At 41.9% G+C, this 20,851-nt stretch overlaps 1 protein-coding gene across 3 annotated transcripts; it reads right to left on the reverse strand.

Moving 5' to 3' along the window:
- Nucleotides 1-2,361: 2,361 nt before the first annotated feature.
- Nucleotides 2,362-20,492, reverse strand: rnpc3 (RNA-binding region (RNP1, RRM) containing 3). Of its 3 annotated transcripts, none has more exons than XM_069697970.1 (16): nucleotides 20,446-20,492; nucleotides 19,765-19,921; nucleotides 19,625-19,672; nucleotides 19,399-19,508; nucleotides 19,182-19,268; nucleotides 17,564-17,675; nucleotides 16,831-16,899; nucleotides 14,875-15,017; nucleotides 14,483-14,608; nucleotides 13,973-14,115; nucleotides 10,536-10,721; nucleotides 8,361-8,455; nucleotides 8,113-8,171; nucleotides 6,219-6,351; nucleotides 2,897-2,975; nucleotides 2,362-2,429 (listed from the first exon to the last, which is right to left on the reverse strand). In XM_069697970.1, exons 2-15 carry the CDS (start codon nucleotides 19,915-19,917, stop codon nucleotides 2,907-2,909), a joined length of 1,533 nt encoding a protein of 510 aa, XP_069554071.1. In that variant the 5' UTR covers nucleotides 19,918-19,921; nucleotides 20,446-20,492; the 3' UTR covers nucleotides 2,362-2,429; nucleotides 2,897-2,906. The 3 variants fall into 3 exon arrangements, with proteins under 3 accessions (XP_069554071.1, XP_069554069.1, XP_069554070.1); XM_069697968.1 differs by having other exon boundaries at nucleotides 2,362-2,740; XM_069697969.1 differs by lacking the exon at nucleotides 20,446-20,492 and adding an exon at nucleotides 20,007-20,091 and having other exon boundaries at nucleotides 2,362-2,740.
- Between the last annotated feature and the right edge of the window lie 359 nt (nucleotides 20,493-20,851).

The raw sequence follows: 20,851 nt of genomic DNA on the forward strand, positions 1-20,851 counted from the left end.
CCGGGGCTTTACAAACACGTCGAAACCCAAAGCCACACAAGTGACAGGCTTGTAGAGACGGTGTGCAGTGGCACAGGGAATGGGTTTAGACTAACTCAAATTCAGTTCCAGTAAAAACAGAAAGTTGCGTAGTACCAGGCCAAACAAAACTTTTGACAAAGAGGCCCACAGGTAAATTCAGACATAGATGTTGTCATCGGAGGTATCCGGAGATACCTCATGGCCTGAGGCATGTTCATGGTGTCTTAAGTTTACTGGTAGTTTAAAAAAAAAAAAAAAAAAAAAAATCATTTTTCACAAGATTATGAGTAAACATTGCACTCGGTTTGCAGGAGGAATATGCAGTAGAAAACCAGACATAAAGGTTGATTAAGTGACCGGATCAGGCCGCATGTTAATGTCCAACACTGTGCACGTGTAGGCAGCTATCCAAAGGCTCGGTTCCCTCCAACAGATTGCACACCTGGTTAAACCCAAAATATGAAACCCATTATCATGATATTACTTCTGGGTAGTCGCAGTATTAAACTGAGACGGAGCCCTTGCAGAGGAACGGCAGAACATACATCTTTATCTGCGTCCACTTACAAAAGGTTATCTTTCATATTGCTCAAATGTTACCTGATAAATGTCCTGGTAACTCACAATATTTCCACGGCGGGTGGCACATTTGTCATCGTTGAGATGGCAGGCCGAGTGGGGCACAGATGGGAACTCCTCCCTCACAGTGGCGTTGACGTACGAGCTGCGGGTCGAACCAGACGAGCACGTGTGATTGATAACCCCTCGTGCCTGGATCTTAACCAGAGAGGCTCCGCTCGTGGGCAGGGCCGGGACCTGAAGTCCTGCAACGGGCTTCACGGGAAAAGTAAAAACCACACTTATGTTCCAACATTTCAATAGATTTACCGATCCAGATAAGCCATATTTTGAAAATCTTTTCCAACCTTAAATCAGGTCGCCAGTCTTCTGTGAACTATTACAGGAAATCCACTGATTAAATTTGCTTGGAAACAGCTTCATTTAAGGAAGCGCCCATAATTGTTTGATTGCAGTGATTTCCCTAATGCATTCCTGTTAGGAACTCATTAGCACAAATTACACATTCTGGACTTGTGATTGGCCGCGTGATGGACTGGCGATGAGTCCAGGCTGAACCTCACCTTCACCCGGTCAGCTGGGATAGGCTCCAACGCCTCCGTGAACCTGCTCAGGATAAAGCAGGTACAGATGATGGATGGACTTGTTATCGGCCAATCAATTACGTGGAGATTTTACTGTGCAAAATGCCTGCTTGAAAATAAAAATAACTTTTCTTTTGCTGTACAGTACTGTCAAGTATGAACAGAAACATGCAGTAGAGCTAACCAAAAAAAAAAAAACAACCTGAAACGCAAACTTGAGTATTTAGAGAACAATTAAGCAGTCGGCGCAAAATGAATGCATCTATACGCATCTCCATTCTCTAGAGGAAATTGAGAGAAACCTGTGTATCTACACTGACCCTCATATACATTATTTATATGCCGTGTTTTTGTTTGCTTTCAGCCTGCTGTGTCTTGTCAGCATTTACTCGAACACAAAAGCCTCTGTAAGTCAGTACGGTCGGTGTAAAATGAGGCTCAATTCTCTTGATTCCAGAAAAACAGTCTGAAGTTTGTCTGAGCCTCAAATGTTACTTTGTGTGGGCAACTTGAGAACAGGACCTTTTCAGCTCTTCAGCTAAAACATAAAAAAAAAAAAAAAATACAATGCAGCTATTGTAAGGATTTGATGAATTGTAAAACTGTCGGGCCAATCTTTATCTGCTTTCAGACCATTACGGATGGTGGAAATAAAACGCAGCCACTCACAACACCATCTTTCTTCTCTCTTTGAATGTCTTAAATATCACGGGCATCACAAACGTTGCCCGTGATTGACATGCACCCAGTACACACTGCCCGTATTGCTTTTACCTTCAGGAGGACAAACCCCAATTTTATTTCCAAATCTTCAGATATGATGGCTGCTGAGGGGAGGCGCTCGCCCTCCGAGGTTTACTCTCTATAATCACACAGATGGGGCCAGCCAGGGATTGTAAAGGTAAGCTAACCCAGTCCCAGCAATTTCACACAGACTGCAGTCTGGTTGGTTTGTTTGCTGTCTCTTCAGGACTGTGCTTTTTCCCTCTGCTTTGACAGGCTACCATCTGCTGCACAGCCAATCTAGATCTCATATACCTTCCCTAGTCTGTATTTCCCAGCTGACAGGACTTGAAGTTTGGGACTTAAGATAATCACTTGTGATAGTTTGACTGAAGTGTACCCACGGTTGGTGACATGTGTTTGAGGCTGCGATTGGAAGAAAACATGACAAAAGTTATTTTAGTAAAAATATTTTATTTAATAAAGCAAGAATAGAAGAAGACAACTTCCGACGATCACCACCTGAAATTCAGTCAAACAAGGTAGAACTCAATGTAAAGAGGAGTTTAAAAGACTCCAAAATAGCACAGGCTTACAGTCTGCACTAAACAAAACATTTCACAAACAATAAGATACAATACGCAACAGAGAACAGCAAGGTACTCCGTCTCTTTGAATTTAGACTACAATACACGTCGGGTTGTTTCAAGTTCCAGTTGTGCCACAGTAACTGCAATTAAACTGCCCCCGTTTCCTTAAGTTTGTTTTCCAAAGGATATGCCAGAATAAGGATACAAATGGTTCTGCTGGGCCACAATATCAAGCCTTGGCATCTTGAATAGATAAAGTATAAACACAATTGTGAAAAGAAAACACTGTTACAATGATAATAAGGCTTGTTCTATAGTATATATATAGTTACACTATGCCATTCAGAGGTCATTTTTAATATTCTGGCAAGACCTTCAATGCGTTCATGTCTTACTCACCCTGCTGAGCTCATCGCTGCTTGGGTCCTCTCTTGGTATCTGTGTTTTCTTGTTTTGGTCTTGCAGATCGAGCAAATTGCTGTAAATATATATAGTTAAGGTCTGTAGGCAGTAAAAAGGCAAAACATTCCTCTCGCGTAATAAACCATTGAACGGTTGTATTCCTCTGCCAATCACTCAAGTTGCAGTTTACATCCATATTTATACGTAGTGAACACCTTGAAGGAATCCTTGGCCAACAGAGCTGATTCTGATACAACACAAAGTTGTAGCCATGACAGCAGACAAAACTTCGAATCTGGATGTTGTTACAAATTCTAAAACGTAGACGCGTCACACACATCGTCACCCCGACAGCACAGAAGATCTATACAATAACCACAGTTTCAAGGTGGCAACCCGAGATTAGTGTTAACAATTCAGTATCTGAGCAAACGCCAAATATGGTCAACATATCTCCTGTTCCTGAGGAACGGCCCTACACTGTGAATAAAAGCTTCCGGGTCTGAAAAATGAGGCCAGTGTGAAAGTGCCTTAAACTGCAATACCACCGAGGGCCACTAGAGGTTGCCTCCAAAAAGGCTCTGGCTCTATCGACTCCCATTCAACTTCTCTCATGAAATACAAAGTCAATACATTTTTTCCGCAAGTCATTATGGTGTCATTTGCTAAAGTCACTACCCCTTATTAGTTTTCTAGGGATCCATCTGAAAATAATTTCATCATTAATTAGATGTTATGCCTTATATAGCTGTATGTTTGATTGGTGCAGTCGGGTTTATGCTGTAGGTGGGCGGGCACAGAGTCACCAATCAGATCGAGTCAGGTTCACCGCTCGCTCCTCTCCAACACATTCTAATATCCAAAGTTATTTCTGGCGCCAAAATAGAGAGATGGCGACGGACAAAACATCGAACTCGAGGCTTCAGAATGGCAGATCAGAAACCAATAGGAGACATCATGGTTGACTGCCGCTTGGTCACAGCGTGGAATAATGGCCAGACATGTCCTATGACATTACGCTGAAGTTGACCTTTTGGATCTAAAATGAATTAATCTAAAATTATTATTTTGTCTTTGCATTAGACATTTGTATGACTGTTATAATTAGCGCATGTTGAGTTCGGCCACAAATGTGTTTCGTGAGGTCAGAGTTACCTTTGACCACCAAACACTCCTCGAGTCCAAGTGACCACTTGTTCCACAACTAAAGAAATTCCCTGACAGTGTGTCTGAGATATCACGTTCACAAGAATGGAAAAGACGTACGTACGTACGGACGGAGAGACCGACAACCCAAAAGCACAAAGCAGTTCTAAACCACAGAGTCCCTCTTCCTGTGACACTCGCTGCCTCATATGAATTTAATTTAAGAAAAGGTCGCTGCTGTTTGTTCATAAATGCCAGAAGACTTCAGCCCAAAAATTGACCTTATAAGAGCTCGGGTCTCTTGCTTTCCTGAGGTCACCTCACTTCCTCAGTGACAGCTTCTGCCAATCACACGGACTGATAAACTGCTCGCCCTTGTGGCGGGTTAAATAAAGAGGGAGGAGCCAGATGTTTGACAGGCTGCTACCAGAGAGCTCGCCGCTAATAAACTTCAAACTTTAATCCACTCAAGTTTCATGCCGGTTCTTCTTCCAGCTCACTAATTTTTTGTTGCAAGCTGTTGGAGGATTTACTGGGAAGCGCCACGCTGCAGTCTCAAGCAAGCACTGAAAAAAAAAAACAACAACATCACAGGGAATTTAACCTGGGAACGGCTGTCCTCTGCCTCCGACTCCTGAACAAGACATCCGTACCAGAGTGAACCTCAGTTGACTTATTGAATAATAGACAAAATAAAAAAGTTCAATGAACAACACATTCGTATTTGTTTTTACAGACTTTTTAAGCAATCGAGCCAACGAAATAAACAATCTATAAATTAAAAGGAATCGTTTAACATTTAATAAAATCAACGTATCCGCTTTCCTGCCCAGACATGGATGAGAACGTTGATGCCAATCTTACTTGCTACGTATAAAAACAAACGCTGGAGTCAGCTGCCATTTAGCTTAAGTTTAGGAGGAAGACTGTAAACTCGGTAAAAGCAAGCAAATGCAAACTATTTAGTTACCTGGAGTGAGTCCGGCCAACTGTTTACAGTCTTAATGCTAAGCTAAGCTAACCAGATCAGGTGGTTTGCGTCAGAACGTCACAGTCGAACTCTGCGTTGACAGCGTGACCCCGAGTGATGAATTCATGGCGCAAAACCCCACGAATGTGAAAACCCACCTGGTTGTGCTCCTGACCTCGTGCTGCTTCTGCGGGTTTGGACAGTGACTTTCTGTCCCTCTGGAAATGCAAATGCCACTCAAAACACCTCGCCTTGTTTACAACTTCTTTCGGAAGCATTTCAAGGATCCCTGTTGGCGATTTCCTGAATTTTGGCACAATATTTGCTGTGCTCTCTCTGCTCAAGTCCATGGTGACGTCGCAAATGGTCACAAAAACATGTAACAGAGGCGTTGATGTTGATCGTGCGCCGAAAATTGGAACCGGGAAGTTAAAGCTTCCCCCCGTTCTGTGCAAAAAGATCAATCGCAACACTTTTTAAAACATTCCTCCATGAAAACTAACCATTCAGTGACTGACTGACTACAAAACTGTATTAGTTTTTTGATGTAATCCAACACGGTAGTCGGCCTAAAGCTGGTTGACCTGCAGCCGAAGCTCAGTCACTGTTCCCTTCCCTTGGATGCAGCTGCATGCAGGACAACACCCCGAGGAAATTACACTGCAGAAGTCTTTGTTCATTCTTTGAGCCGAAAGACTAATATGCTGTTCCCGAGCTAATTGGCTACGGGAAGCACATTAAAAAACACCGCCAGAATCAATAGCCTTGTTCCATTAGACAAGTTCAAAAGTTGATGCGCAATTACATGTGCCGAGAGGAGGAAGAGCAGGTGGTGGTCCGGAGCTGCCAGAAATTAGTCCCCATCCTCCCCGAAGGCACCGAGGGCCAAAGCCAGCGACACATCTGTGAAGGGGAGTGTCCACTTAATAAATCATCTCCTCTTAAATGACCCTTAATATCAGCGCCACTTTATGGATGTTCAGTTACATGTCACTGCCTGAATCATGGATTCATTTTCAACTTCCCTTTGTCACTTTGAGGGTATTTTTCTGTACACTGCAGTATCGTTGCAGTAAACAGAACTTTATATACATCTCTACCTTTCCTCCCAATCTGAACCCGACCGAACACGCACAACCTGGATTTACCCTCCTTATAAAATCCATGTCCTCGTTTCACTCGCGAGAGGGGATGAAAGGATACAACGACGAGGGGTTTGTCGTAGAGAACGTAGCCGTTGGTTTCCCGCAGAGCTTTCTCTGCGCTCTGCTCACTGGGGAGTCCTACGAAGGCCTGGCCTTTCATCCGCCCCTCCTTCATTAACACAATGTCAAACCTGAGGAACCAAGCAAAGCAGGGACACATCATTAGCACTGCGAGGCTCGTGGCCCGGCCGAGTCAACCTCGTACTCTTTTTCGGGGGGGTTGCAGGAGTATAATGTTATCGGCTTCTGGAAAGCACATGACGCTCGTGTTAGTGAGTCTTTTTACGGTGTTGTAATTCAGTCCAATTCAAGTTAAGAATGTCCCATCTACATACTTCTGTTGTCTGACACTTGAATAAATGAGAACAAAGCAGTGATCTGATCATTTATTCTGCCCGTTAACCAGCAGTCTTTCTCAACCTATATTTTCCCTTCACCATTAATATAAGCACAGGCTAAAGACAGCAGGTATGATGTGTATTCAGATACACTGACATTTAAAATGAGATACGACAAGGAGGGTTAGATGTGACGGCTAGTTCGTCTCCTTTTGAACACCACGCAGCCTCGACACTCACCGGGCTGACTTGTGTCACCATTTTACAAAAGCTCAAAGTGTCCAAATCCACTTATGTTAGTTTAACAGCAGATAATCCGAGCTCAAAGTAATGTGCACGGTTCAAACGGGTTGCACTTAATCCATCGTAGGTTTGTTTTGAGCGTAACATGAAATAAACCCATCAATCAGAAAGTCATCTCCCGTTCCCTTTAATGAGCCAGGTGTGCGTGCACTTTGGCATGTTGCTATTATAATGGCAGATCTGATAAATAATAGCAGTGAGCGCTTCTCTGTGTACAGACTGATGTAAAATAATGATCTTTCGCATGGTAATCTTTTGCATGTTTGAGCGCCGCCGCGTGTAACAAGCCGCGTGTTCGCACGTTATGCACCCATATTACCGTCTTCATAATGTGGCCTTAAAATATTAGTAAAATACTCCACCACTGGTTTTTGTTGGTCAATCGCACAAGAGTGGCAATGCAGCAACATTTCACTTCACCACACCTCATTTTAATACCAATACGCACACGGATGTCCAGATGTGTGCAAACACATTATCTATTTAAACAAAGTGGGTGCTTGATTGGAAAATGACAACTGCGTTGGTCTAAAACGAGCAAAGAACTTTGCTTTGAGCTCGGTGGAAGACACTCAGAGTCTCTAGTGTCTGCCAGAATTGGATTTTTTTGTATCTTTTTAGCAAATTCAAATCATTTTTTACATCTATTTGTTTTCCACACTCTGCCAAAAAAAAAAAAAAAAAAAAAAAAAATCACACCTTCACCTGTAAGACCTACAAAACGATACATTTATCATATTACTAGTGCACCTCCTTCAGTAGTTGCTCAGCAACATCTGCAGACGTTTGGCTGCTGATAGGACGCCCGAGATGTGACGACATACAGGTTAGAAGCTCTGAGAATAATTTGCACATGCACTTCACGACCAAACTGTAGAAACCTGTGAACAGCCCCCAAAAATAAAAAATAAAATAAAAAGAAGCCCCAATTCAGAAGCAGGTTACCGAAGGACAAAGTGATCCTCTGGCAGAGCGGCACCTTCCTGTTTATCACCTACATGAGTGTTCACACTGTGGCCTCAACGTAGGCTCGGCTTGATGACTCGGGTGGAAGATTCACTTGAAGTTACTGCTGATGAACAAACATAAAAATACCCCTCGTGGTCGCTACATCAGTTTAGATACTTATTAATAACGCAAGACGCAGTCAGCACGAATCACCGAAAACTCTCAAGAGGTGACAAATTGCAGGAGTCAAAATTAGCTGGTGGGGAGAAGTGATGCGCAAGTCAAAAAAAACTGTTTACATACATGTTTCTCTCATCTTCTGACGAGGGGTTAATGTATCTGCCGTAGATGTACTTCAGATCCTGGAAGACAAATAATAAATATCAGATAAACTAATCGTTTTATAAATGAGACATTAATTAAACTGTCGTAATATCTCACTGCAGAATTCAATGTTGGTCTCAAGCACTAAATCAAAACTCCACATTAAGCATCATATCCAGTGAACCAAACCAACATATAAGTGGGTCGTGTGCTATAAATGGACCAACCTTCTCCTCCACTTGCTTTGCGATGTTCTTCACGTACAGTCTGCAGGTCGGCTCGCCCGGTTCATATTTTTTAAACACAGACATCCGTTTTATCTCTGTTTTAAAAGAGAGATGAGAGAGAGAGAGAGAGAAAAAAATAATATTTGATGCAAGGTGAATTTCAAAAACAGGTACAAAGGATCACAGAGCTGTCCACGCCAACATTCAAATAAATTCAGTCATCGCAACTCGACGGCGTCCGCTCGATGTTTTATTGAAGACAGAACTAGAAGAGATGCGCCGAGACATTAAAGCGATGACTACATGTCTGATCTCGGCGCCTACCGCTCAAGTTTATTTCAGATGTTACTTGAACATGCCGTGTGTTAGCTGCTGTGGACTGTATTTGTATGGAAAACAAGCCTGACCGGTGTGCGTCACAGTAACAAAACAAAACAAAAATGACGTTACACTGCCAAGAAAATAGATGGAATATTCTCTGTCACGCCAAAGACGTACAAATCAATTCTAGTTGTTGTGAATAGTTTAAACACTTCTACGAATTTGTGTCCTTCCCGCATTTACTGACAAATCCAGAGGAACATTAGCATCCATTTGGAGATGTGTTTTTGGCCCCTTCATGATTAGTCAGATTTATATTTAGCTGTTAAATGTTCCAGCATTTTCACCAGCTAGTGGCGAACACTGTCCACCGTTGTCAAGCTGCTCAATTAGAATATCTACCACAGGCTTTTTTGGGGGGCTAAAATCGCTTTAAATATGTTGCTGATTAATGGTTGTGAAACGGATCCAAAATAGTAAAACAATAACCTAAAAGAAGCTAAACTGCACTGTAAAGCTGAGAAGAACTGCGGACGAAGGTGGTGATTCTCCGTTCGTCACCGTACGGAGCCTTTGGATTCACTGGTTATATAAAAACAGTGATTACAGCTTCTTCAGCTCAAGTCCCATTCTAATAACAGGAGTAAATCATAGTTGGCAATCGCAACTGACGTACAACCTCAGCAATAATGGTTTGTTTACCTCCTGTTGGGATTATTTGGCCCTTTTTTTTTCTTTTTTTTTGGCCTCCAGGATCTTGGGATCGCAATAATGAATTCAAATTCAATCAATCCTCGCAATATTTGGAGGAGTTTGCGATTTTGCTAAATTCCTGCTTTTTCACTGCAAAAAAGGTTGTTAATAGAATCACTCCTGAAGGCATTCTGGAACAAAGCCAACCTTTGCAAACAAAACTGGCTTCATGGACCAAAATCTCTCCTCGTGTACAGCCAGCAAAGCTCTTCAACCTCCGAGCATCAAAACAAACCACATGGTTGACCCAAAATAAGATAAAACAGGAAGTGACAAGGTTTGTGGGAAATGTGGTCTTATCGTGGTAATTAGACGGCTACATTTACACAAGTTTTATATTCTTTAAGTGCAGAAGATACGAAAAACAAAAAGATTTGAACTTTTATATGTCCAGTTACTACTGTCATGTGCAGAATAAAAATATTGAAATTTTTGCTCATTTTACCAGATACATTTTTTTCAAATTTGTTTTAATTTATTTTTATAAATCACATTAAATGCTGCAAATTAAAATCGCACTATTTGCACAAAATTCACAATTCCAAAATAAAAACCACATCTCTCCTCAGTGCTTGTCACCATGGAGGGCTGTTAGAGCGGTAATGCTAATGTTACACATTTTCCACCTGCTCCTCCTCCTCTGAGGGATTTATCAGTGTCTTGTTTCAAGTAAGATTTTCTGCAGTTTGCACTTTATCTCTTTTTGTTTAGCCATGACGCTTCTCAACTACCTGCCAGTTTATTCCAATATGCATTTCAAACAAACTGCTGCTTCTTGCATCACTTCTAAACAGATGGGGGTTTGTGAGAGGGAATAAGAATACGTTAGAGCTGTTTAAAATGGAAAATAAAAATGGATTTACTGTTGTACAGTATCAATATGCAACACGCAGCATCGATAGAAAAAGCATCTACTTACATGGAAAGAGGAAAATGGCTGTAATCACTTATCCAACCTAAAACTCATTCCATGGAGCTTTTTATGGGATTTTTCTTTTTCTCTGTCTATAATCACCCGTTTGTGACGGGTCCTGTTGATCTTAAAGCTGGTCGCTCTCCCTTCTGAGAGGTGGCACTTCTGCCCACACCGCTCATATTTACCGTCTCGTGACAGCCGTCCTTTCTCCAGCTCCTTCCTGGAGATGATGTCTGACGTGAGGTCGTGCTCGTCCTCGCTGTGCTCCTCCTGATGCTGGGACGTCTGGGCGCTCGGGTAAAGCTTCCCAAAACCCTCGGCCTCTTCCACCTCCTGCTGACTGCCGCCGGGGGCGACCTCCCGCTCGTCGGCTTGGATGGAGGAGTGGACGGTGTTAAAGGAGCAAAAGGTAGCGTGTTAAAAACAATTCACCAAACTGTTACTGCATCAGTTAGTTTTGAGCGCATTTCATATTACATGGTGCGATCAAAAGGTACCAAGACTGCTGTGCACAAACGGAGTGCAGCAGTAATGTTCATGGAGCAGCGGGAAGCCATGACCTTCATGAGTAAATTTTCCAAGTTTCTGCTCAAGTTTCAGGTCCACGGTGAAATTGCAGTGGTCACAGAAACGTATGTAAAACAGCTGATGTTGATCAAGCGACGCAACTCGGAACGCTTACTCACAAAGGTTGTTGTTTCCTGCTGCTCAGCGCACATCACTTTGCTGCATTCCCTTCGTACACAACAGGAACCGTCTCTGAACGTTTTGATCGCACCGCCGAGGTGCCGCCGCGTTGGATATGCTGAATTGCTTTATGGTATAAAACAGGAAGAGCAAACTCTCCCTCCGGCACAAAGGAAGTTTTCAAAAGAGACAATCAATAGCAGATGGTGAAATAATCACTTCCAAAATGTTTATCCGCCTCAGTAAACAACACAAGCTCAGGATGGGAAAGTGGAAGCAAATCCTCTCGGTCACAATTAGTTTAACAAACTGATATCTAAAAATTCCTGTGACATCGGTATATTCTGATGGGATGGAAAATAAAGGTTTATCTTCCTTTTTATTTAGCATTCAATACGATAAATAAATGAAGTGAAAATTGATGGTACTTATAAAGGGAAAGAAGAGTCTCAGGAGTGAACCATAAACACACTCGGTCTGTCGAATAAAAGAACTGGAATCAAAATCCACTTCTGTTTGGCAAACATGAGTTTGAAAAGGCAGCAGGAAGGAGAACTCTGTTGAGGAGCGCATGAATGCGCGCACACATGTTGAAGATGGAATTACTACAGAGCAGTGAGCCTGTACAAATCCGAGGGAGGGGTAAGGAAGGAAAAAAAGAAGAAGCTTGTGAGGTGTGTGTGTGTGTGTGTGTGTGTGTGTGTGTGTGTGTGTGTGTGTGTGTGTGTGTGTGTGTGTGTGTGTGTGTGTGTGTGTGTGTGTGTGTGTGTGTGTGTGTGTGTGTGTGTGTGTGCACTAGGGTGAGAAGCGTTGGGGAGCTTTTCTGATACACTCTGCAGAGAACTAGATCACTGCTTTCAAAATTATCCTCCTCCTTATCTGCCCTGCCCCACCTCCCCTTTTCATTTAAATAGCTCGGATTCCCCCTCCCTCCCTCCCTCCCTCACACACACACACACAAACAAACACACACACACACACTTTCCCCAAAACAAGACTAATCCAAAAAGCCACCTGTCATAGTTTATCTTTCCTCTGCCTTTAGGAAATCTTTTATGTTTGACTTTGAGATCTATTTTGCTTCTCGGGGACTTGCCAGGGAGTGAAGTTGTAGCTAGAGAGAAGGGAGATAAGGCGAACGGGGAACCGCACAGCTGACAAGTAACACAGACGGTGCCCTCAATGACATTTGCTCAGATAATGGCAAAACCTTTTTGGTGCGAGTTTTCCGCTGTGATATACTGCTGTGTAACACTCGGCTCCGACTTCACCTATGGTAAGGGCTTTAACTTATGTCAATAGGAGCATCAAACCACCTCCTGCTCCAGTGTGATAATAAACATGATGTAGAGTAATAATCAAATCCTCACAGTGCCTCTCCTGCACATAAAAGAGTGGGCAAGCCTCTTGTTATACTCTTTATACCGATTCCCTGAATGTATTTGCAGACTATAGCGTTGGTCCCATTTATTTTTACTGGCCGGTAATAAAAGTAGAATTTTTCTATTACTTAATACAACTTATTGTTTTCAATTTGCACTAAGTTTCTTCCTTTGATGACTCGCGTGTGTAGAAAAAGTGGGTTCAGGTGTTTGTGTTAAAAACTCCTGACAAACATTCGAATGAGGTCATGTCTCATTCACAGAGGAGGTTCAGAGTCTGAATGTGACAAGACCACAGAATCACTCCTAGGAAACGAACAGGAAGTTAAACAAGGATTAAAAAAAACCAACAACAACAAAAAACTTACATTTTAGAATCATACTTAAACATGATTGTAAGCCGTTTAAAAAAAAAAAAAAAAAAAAAGGTAGATTATTTAAAATAAATAATTTTACTGTGTGAAATGATTCTTGTCAGACATATTTTATCATATTGTTTTACAATGCTAACAGGTTATGCTGCAAGCTTGTAAGTATTGTGCAATAAAATGATAACTTTGTAAGCCCCCTAATATCAGCGCTGCATTTCTCCATTAAACGCTCCTTTTAAAATTAGAACCTCTCCAATTTATTTATTTTACTAACCTCCACTGGTTTAACTTAACTGTTGGTTGTGTTTGTGGGTTCAAAAGAGACTCTGAGTGATGCTGGCGGTGGTCAGAGGTGCGACAGGTTTGATGCATGTATGTATGTTTGATGCATGTATGTATGTATGTATGTTTGTATGCATGTATGTAGGTAGGTAGCCTCTCCACTCCTCCAATTCTAAAATAAATATCACAATATCTGAGGAGCTTTATGGGCAATCTAAAGTTATTTGTTGTAACAGTTCAACATAATTTTTGTAAAGCTGAGAAAAAGTGTTTTTCCTGTTATCTTACCTCCTGGTTTGAGGACCTTTGGTTTCGTAAAGAGAGCATGTGGGCTGATTCCTCCCACACAAGGTCAGTCAACAACAAACAGTCTCTTAACAAACAATCAACAGTAAATACTTCTCTGAAGTACTAACTCAGATAAGAGTAACTCATTTTTGCTAAAATTCCACTTGTGTTGCCAATGAAAAAGTTTAATAATGACTCAGGAACCAACTACAATTTGAATTTGGGAGCTTTGCTTCTGTTATGTGCTCTCTTTTGCTACTTTTGTCAACCTTTTATGTTTGAACACACTTCTTGTGCTCAACTATCTGTCTTTTTTTTTAATAAATACGACCGATTTCAAGCCAAATGCCAGATTGACGACTTCAGGCTTCTCAAATGTTGAGTTCCATGTTTCCTGTTATAGATTATTGCAATCTGAATGTATCTACAGTTTGATCCGACAAAGCAAGAAATCTATTAACATTCATTTGGGCTGTGGAAAATTGTGTTAAGAAATTTCCCCTATTAATAAATAATGTATCAATTGCTACTGACAAATAATCAACACACTTAATAAATAAGCAACAGGTTCAAGTGAGTATCTTGGCCGAAATATGGAAGCTGAGCCCTCACCTCTGCCTCCGTCATCAGGCTGACCCGGCCCACTTCCCTCCACAATGGCCGCCACCTCTGGAACCGAAATGTGGAATTCAATTTTCCTCGGCCCGGCGGCGTGGGGCTGCTCAAACACATCTGCGGGCTGCAGCACCGGAGCACTGAGGACGGCAGAGACAATCAACAAGGAGCCTCTAAAAACAGTCCACAGTAAAGATGGCTCCTGAGCGCCTGACGGTTTGGGAGTATTTCCTTCTGGTCAACCCGGAGATATTTCCCAGTCTGCAAACATGCGGCGGGGAGCCTCTGTGTGTGTATTCATAGTTTGGAAACAGAGTTTGCGGTCTGTCATTAAGGGAGTGTGTGCGCGTGCGATGCTCAAACACGAAGTCTCCGAGCCACAAAAGTTTGTCTCGATGAGGAAGATTGTCTGGAGGTTTTTGTCCTTCGTCTTTAGCTGCCTATGAATACTGTCTGGAGATGAGCAGTGCGTGAGGACTGTGACATGCATGAGTGCCTCTGGTGTACCTCTGAGATTCTGGTTTGGGAGCATAGAGTAGATCCTTGATCTTGGGCTTCTTTCTCTTTGAAGCCGTTTTTGGTCTCAAGGGTCTCTTGCATGCTTGGCTGACCAGACCCATCAGACGAACAATCCTGAAATAAAGCAAGCACAGGGAATAAGGGAGGAAATGTATGATTTGGAGAGAGAGAGAGAGAGAAAAAAACAAAACAACATCCATTGGAATTTAAAGCCATTTCCTGTCAAACCACTCGCGTCTTTAGAAATGTAATTTTCTGATGAATAGACTTAAACACGGCGCCTCGACTGGTAGCGACTATATGATGCAGAACAGGATGATATTTGTGGTGAACTGAAGCCTCTCTTAACGGGAGAGTTTCCTCCTCCTCCTCCTCCTCACCTCTCTTTGTCTTCATCGTCTCCACTCTCGTACTCCGACTCTTCCTCGCTGGACAGCTCCATCTCCTCCTCAGGCAGAGGAGGGTAGTCGGGAGGGAAGGGCGGCGGCATGGGGATGGGTGGAAGAGGAGGCAGAGGCTCAAACTGCGGGGAACAAAAAGTACACGAGTGAGCCTTCACGGCCTCGGGGCTCCGCTGACGGATTTCAGCAGCAGGTACAAAAAAAAAAAAATGGTCAAAACGGAGACTTATTTTTTTGGAGAATAATACAAGAGATCATTTTCATATATTCAAGGTGCAAGTGTGTGATCATTGTCGAGATTGGTTAATATTAACTTGAAATAAATTCACAATATTTTAAGATGTGACAACATCAAAGGAGGAAGGTTTTTAAGGATAAAACAAACAATTACTGTTAATATTGATATAGCTGCTGATTTGTTTAACTGACTGTTTGGTTAATGAAATGTTAAAAAAATATTCAAACATTACAAAGTGCTTAAATTTTTTTTTAAAAAAGCTTAAAAACCGAAAGATTTAACATCATGTCAGACACAGAAAAACAGCAGATCTTCAATAGAGAGTTGGATGCAGACAATTTATACCAGAAAGAATTGAATATATTATTGAATTATCAAAATTCCTCCCTTCAGATCTGCTCAATATCCATCTCATATTTTACATAATCCATTTTTTCCATTTACTGCCGTCCATGCGCTGATCGTTCCTTGAAACTGGAACCACAGCGCTCTAGTTATGAGCCATTACATTTATAAACTACTGTTAAAAGCAAATTCACATTTTAGAATTAAATTTATAGAATATGTTCTCTGTAATCCTAAATATGTCTTTACAGCTTTTTGGATTCCCCCTCCTCCTCTCTTTATGTTCAGCATGATTTTGTGACATCACAAATAGTTTAGAGACCAGTAATGGTCCAATGTGCAAGTGTGATGTAGAGACCAGACACTTCCAGTGTACAAAAATGATAATTCAGAATAGAGCTTTCAGTAAAGCAGAAACAAATCTTCTCTTCAGGAAATGAAAGTATTTACATATTCATATGTAACCTCATTTGTGTGGAAAAAGCCACACCAAACACAAACCATTATCGGAGTGTTAACTATGCAGTATTAACATATTTGCCCACATTTCACTGCTGGGTCTCTACGAGCTGTATTGTATCTACAGTATGTTCACGTCTGCTCCTGCTTATGCTGTGAGGAACTTCTAATATGTTCTTCTATATTTGACAAGATAATTAGGTCGGTAATTTAAGGTAATTAGGCAAAGTAAGTTGTTTCAGTTCAGTTTTTAAGTAGCGCAAAAGTGTTGTTAGGTTTGAGGAGCAGTGTGTAGAATTTAGTGGCCTCTAGTGGTGAGCTTGCAGATTGCAACCCACTGAACACTCCTCCCTACCAGACACTTGTTAGAAATACATTTAAAAAAATAAAAGCATGGAAGGCCCCCTCTAGAACCAGTGTTTGTTTGTCCCTCGTGGGCTACTGTAAAAACCTAGCGGTACATGAACATGAGCATATTGATCTGAAGGGCTCATTCTAAGCTAACGAAAACAGAATGATTTATTTTTTTATTTTATTTTAGGCTATTATACACAAATGAAAACATAAATATGAATATTATATTCCATTTCTGTCAATAAATCTCCCTAAATACAATACACTGAACCTTGAATCAACACACAGGCCGGTGTTACCGACTCAATAAGCTGCTGATTGTTGCGGGTGCTTCACGATCTAAACTGTTAGCTGCAGAACTTGAGCTCCTTCCTTGTACATAAAGTACTTGAACACCGTTTTCTTTACAAAAACTGTTTTTCTATTTTCTATTTTCAACTTCCATCTAAACCACCAACAAACTTGAGCTTTATCGGGTTTTTATTTATTTATATATATATATATATATATATATTCGACAGTCATGTGCAGAAGCTTACCATGGGCGGTCTGGCGGTGACTGGGCCAAACGGACACGGCAAATTCATCTTGTTCATCAGATGAAGCACCTGCATAATTTGAGACACGAGTATGAGGAAAACAGTGGTAGTGATATCTGAAGATTCATACCACAAGCAAGGTGGGGAGCCGCTAATATAAATATACTGCTGCTCTCAAACAGGCGGCCTGTGACTCTGGCTCCATATGTAAAACAGATTGCCAGACTTTCGCATACAAATACAAGGATCAAGGTGAGATGGAGGCTGGAGAGAGATACCTACGGTGAGGCTGAGCGTCAGGCCGGCTTCTCTGCAACACACCAGCACCACCAAGATGCAAACACAGGAAGTAGCCAGGAAAGTGCAGGCAGCACGGCTCCCAGGGAAATGTTAAACCCATAACTCATGCCTCCCACTTATGGTTTATTATTAATACTTGCTCCCCAAATTGTAATTTAAAAGGCAAATGTTTGCTGTTTGATCTTTAAGAGCATGGATGCAGTTCAAAAACCTCTGGGACACTTATTGCAGAATCATATTTCCATTTACAATATGAATCTGAAGGCTAGAAACGCTGTCAAATTTGCATTTCTTTCTTTACAAATTCCCACTTTTCCAAAAATGATCACAGAGATGGTATTAAAAGACACAAAAATATAAATACATAGAAAAGATCGACATCTGCAGACAATGTCACGATAGGTATCAGATTAAAACTAAAAATTGTACTCACCTGTACATAAAACTTTGGCACACTGATGAGGGCATGCGTTATGTTTGTCAGAATACCATGGGAGGGTGGTGGGTATAAATACTTCAGAGTGGGATTGGATTGAAATTTCAACCTGCATGAGAAAGTGAGAGAAAAACACAATTTTACTTAAAGTAATTTGCGCCGACTCCAAAGAAAACCCTCACACATCTAGTAACTGGTCAAATTTGACATTTTGAATTTCAGCAAGCAGGTGTCAGACTGGTGGACACTTCTGTAAAACACCTCCAAGAAGGTATTTCTGCTAAATGGGGCAAAACTATTTTTTTTAAATTTGATTTATTTCACTTTATTAATCCCCGAGGGGAAATTTCTTCGCTACAGCAGGGGGCTCTCAGGGGGGAGATGCTGCAGCAGGCTGCCACTAGCGCGGCGCCAGGTAACCTGACCTGAGGTGCATGTTTTTGGATGATGGGAGGAAGCCGGAGAACCCGGAGAGAACCCACGCAAGCACAGGGAGAACATGCAAACTAACTAGCTTCTGATGCCAAAAGTAAAGTTACTTCTTCCACAGCAGAATATTACATGTCTTGATTATTTTGTTCCATAAATTATTTAAAAAAGCTATTTTTCCTTGTGGTGTTGTTTAAGTACATTAATTTCATCCATCAAGAAGGTCAAACATATAAACAACAAATAAATTCACAATATAGCAAAACCTGAATTTCTTTTTTTATATATATATATATATATATATATATATATATATTTTTTTTTTTAAATCAAATGTTCAAATCCCAAAGGCCCCAATAGAGAGACAAAAATCTGTTTTACTCAACATATGACATCAAGATCAGTTCCTCTTCATTCTGAATACAGCTGAAAATTGCAGCCAACACATGTAAACGATCCAAATTATTTAATAAATCCTGCCTTTCTATCTGCTTTATTGGACCAAACACAATTTAATTTGCTTTAACCAAACAATACATTTTCTCAGTGAAAGAAAATTCTTGGGACTATTTCAACTAGAATTAGAATCTGGAGCTCTTAAGTATGAGCGAAGGGAAACGTGGTCGCTGTAGCTGCAGGACAGACTGTCAGTACTGGAGCGAGAGGTATCAAAGACCACCTGGTCCCACCAATTGGCAAGACAGACGGCCTGTCAGGTGCTCAGTGGTGGTCTGGCCGTCTAATTGGACACACGGTCTCCGACAGCTCCCCAACTACAGCTCTCAGATTCTCATCCAGATCTACTGTCAGCTCGCCTGCAGGCGGTTTCCACACAGCCAAACTGACAACAACCAGGGTTGGAGAACACATTTCACACATGCATATTCAATTGTAGGAGGGATAGTTTTGGTGGGTATTGAATTTCACACTCCCAAGTCATGGGAAACGGAGTCTGTCACCAAAAGACTAAAAGTGACATCGTCTTTTTACCCCCTCCCAAAACAGAGTAAGAACAAATAGCATGAATATTGCACAAGAGAATAACACGACATAACTGAGACACAAGTGTCAACGCTTCAGAAACTTGGTGCAGGAGTTGACTTTAGAGATTTTTTAGCCAAAAACACATCATCAAAATGTAATTTTGCTCAGACCACACCACAGCGGCACATGCACTCATTCTTACCCAAGGCTCGGTGCAACGCTGGTGTCTATGAGGGGAATGTTTGGCTGTTTGGGCGGTTTCTTCTTCTCTTTTTTTACATCTTTCCCACTGTAGAAAAATAGAGACAACTTTAGAGCACTATAAGAGCAGCCACCATCTGACAGAGAGGGGAACAGGCCATCACTTGAGTACAAAATGAACGAGTAATGAGCAGTATAGGATTATTTAAGTTACTTACCCGCCTGACACCGGTGGGTCCTTTAATACCGTGACGTGATCTTGGCCTCTCGCAAACTCCGCAACAAGCGTCTGGTCAAGAATCTCCAACTGATGGAGCCTGCCGAGAGCCTGTAAGAGATGCGATGGAGAATGAACAACGCCGGGCAGAACGAGCTGAGGGGCGAAATCGGATAATATCTATCGACGTATTTATTACAATCACTGCAGAAAGATACAAAACTCACCTTTGCTGCCGATTTCTCGCTTCTAAATGTTGCAAAAGCTGAATGTTTCTGCGGGGAAGGACAAATCTGTTCAGACGAGGGGGGGGACGGCAACTCAAGTGACATGAAGGCTCACGAGGCCTCGGTGAGAAGCGACCTACCAGACGGCCCCTGTTGGAGAAGACCCGGACCGACTCTGCTCCAAAATACTTCAAGAGGTCCTCCTTCTCATCCTGGCTGAGCTCAGCTGGTAAGTGGCGGACCAGCAGTGTTTTCCTGTCGTTTGTCTGACACACATCTTCATCCAGGTCCATTTCCCTGCAGGAAACAAAACAGTCACAACACCGGCCTGCATCTCTCCAACCTGTTTAGTCCCCAATGCTGAACATTAAACAATGCTTACAGAACATGAGGAACCCATTTCAGCCGAGTACTCGTAATAAACTGAGGACTGCGGTTGTTTAACGTTACAAGATCATTTGTTGAAAAGTGGGCGTCCGTTTTTCAAAACGAGTGAAGCCGAATTATTTAAATAATCGTGGAGGTTTTTTTTAGTAGCCGCAGTCATGTCCTGTCAGATGTGCTTCTTCGTCAATAAGCAAGACAGAGTTAAATTGCCGTTTTTTTTCAAGAGCAGTCCTCCTCGCTAAAGGACTGGCTACTACCGTAGCTCGCCGCTAACACGAAGCAAACGTGAAGGCACTTCGCGAATTGACTGAACCATTTTACCTTACCAGCTCTTTACTGAGCCGAGGCAAAGACGCAAAACACGGCGCTGACACTTAACTAAAGTAACGTTTTCAAACCTCATTCAAATGAACAATATTTAAAAGCGTACTCGCCTCCAACAGCAGCCAGTAAACAAACCAACTTCCGGTAGTCTCTTCTTCTACGGTGGTTTCTGGCGACAGCAGTGCTCATTATCACCACCTGTCACTGGCGTGGTGTTCGGTCATGAGCGCGGTCGGTGTAACCATTAGGACCATGTAACCATTAAGATACTGTAACCATTAGGACCATGTAACCATTAGGACCATGTAACCATTAGGATAGTGTAACCATTAAGATACTGTACCCTTTAGGACCATGTAACCATTAGGATAGTGTAACCATTAGGACCATGTAACCATTAGGACCATGTAACCATTAGGACCATGTAACCATTAGGATAGTGTAACCATTAGGACCATGTAACCATTAGGACCATGTAACCATTAGGATAGTGTAACCATTAGGACCATGTAACCA

Source organism: Brachyistius frenatus, unplaced genomic scaffold (assembly GCF_029030835.1).
Source record: "Brachyistius frenatus isolate BFR_SWC_R1_liver_20210118 unplaced genomic scaffold, ASM2903083v1 Contig_25, whole genome shotgun sequence".
Classification (NCBI taxonomy): Eukaryota; Metazoa; Chordata; class Actinopteri; family Embiotocidae; genus Brachyistius; species Brachyistius frenatus.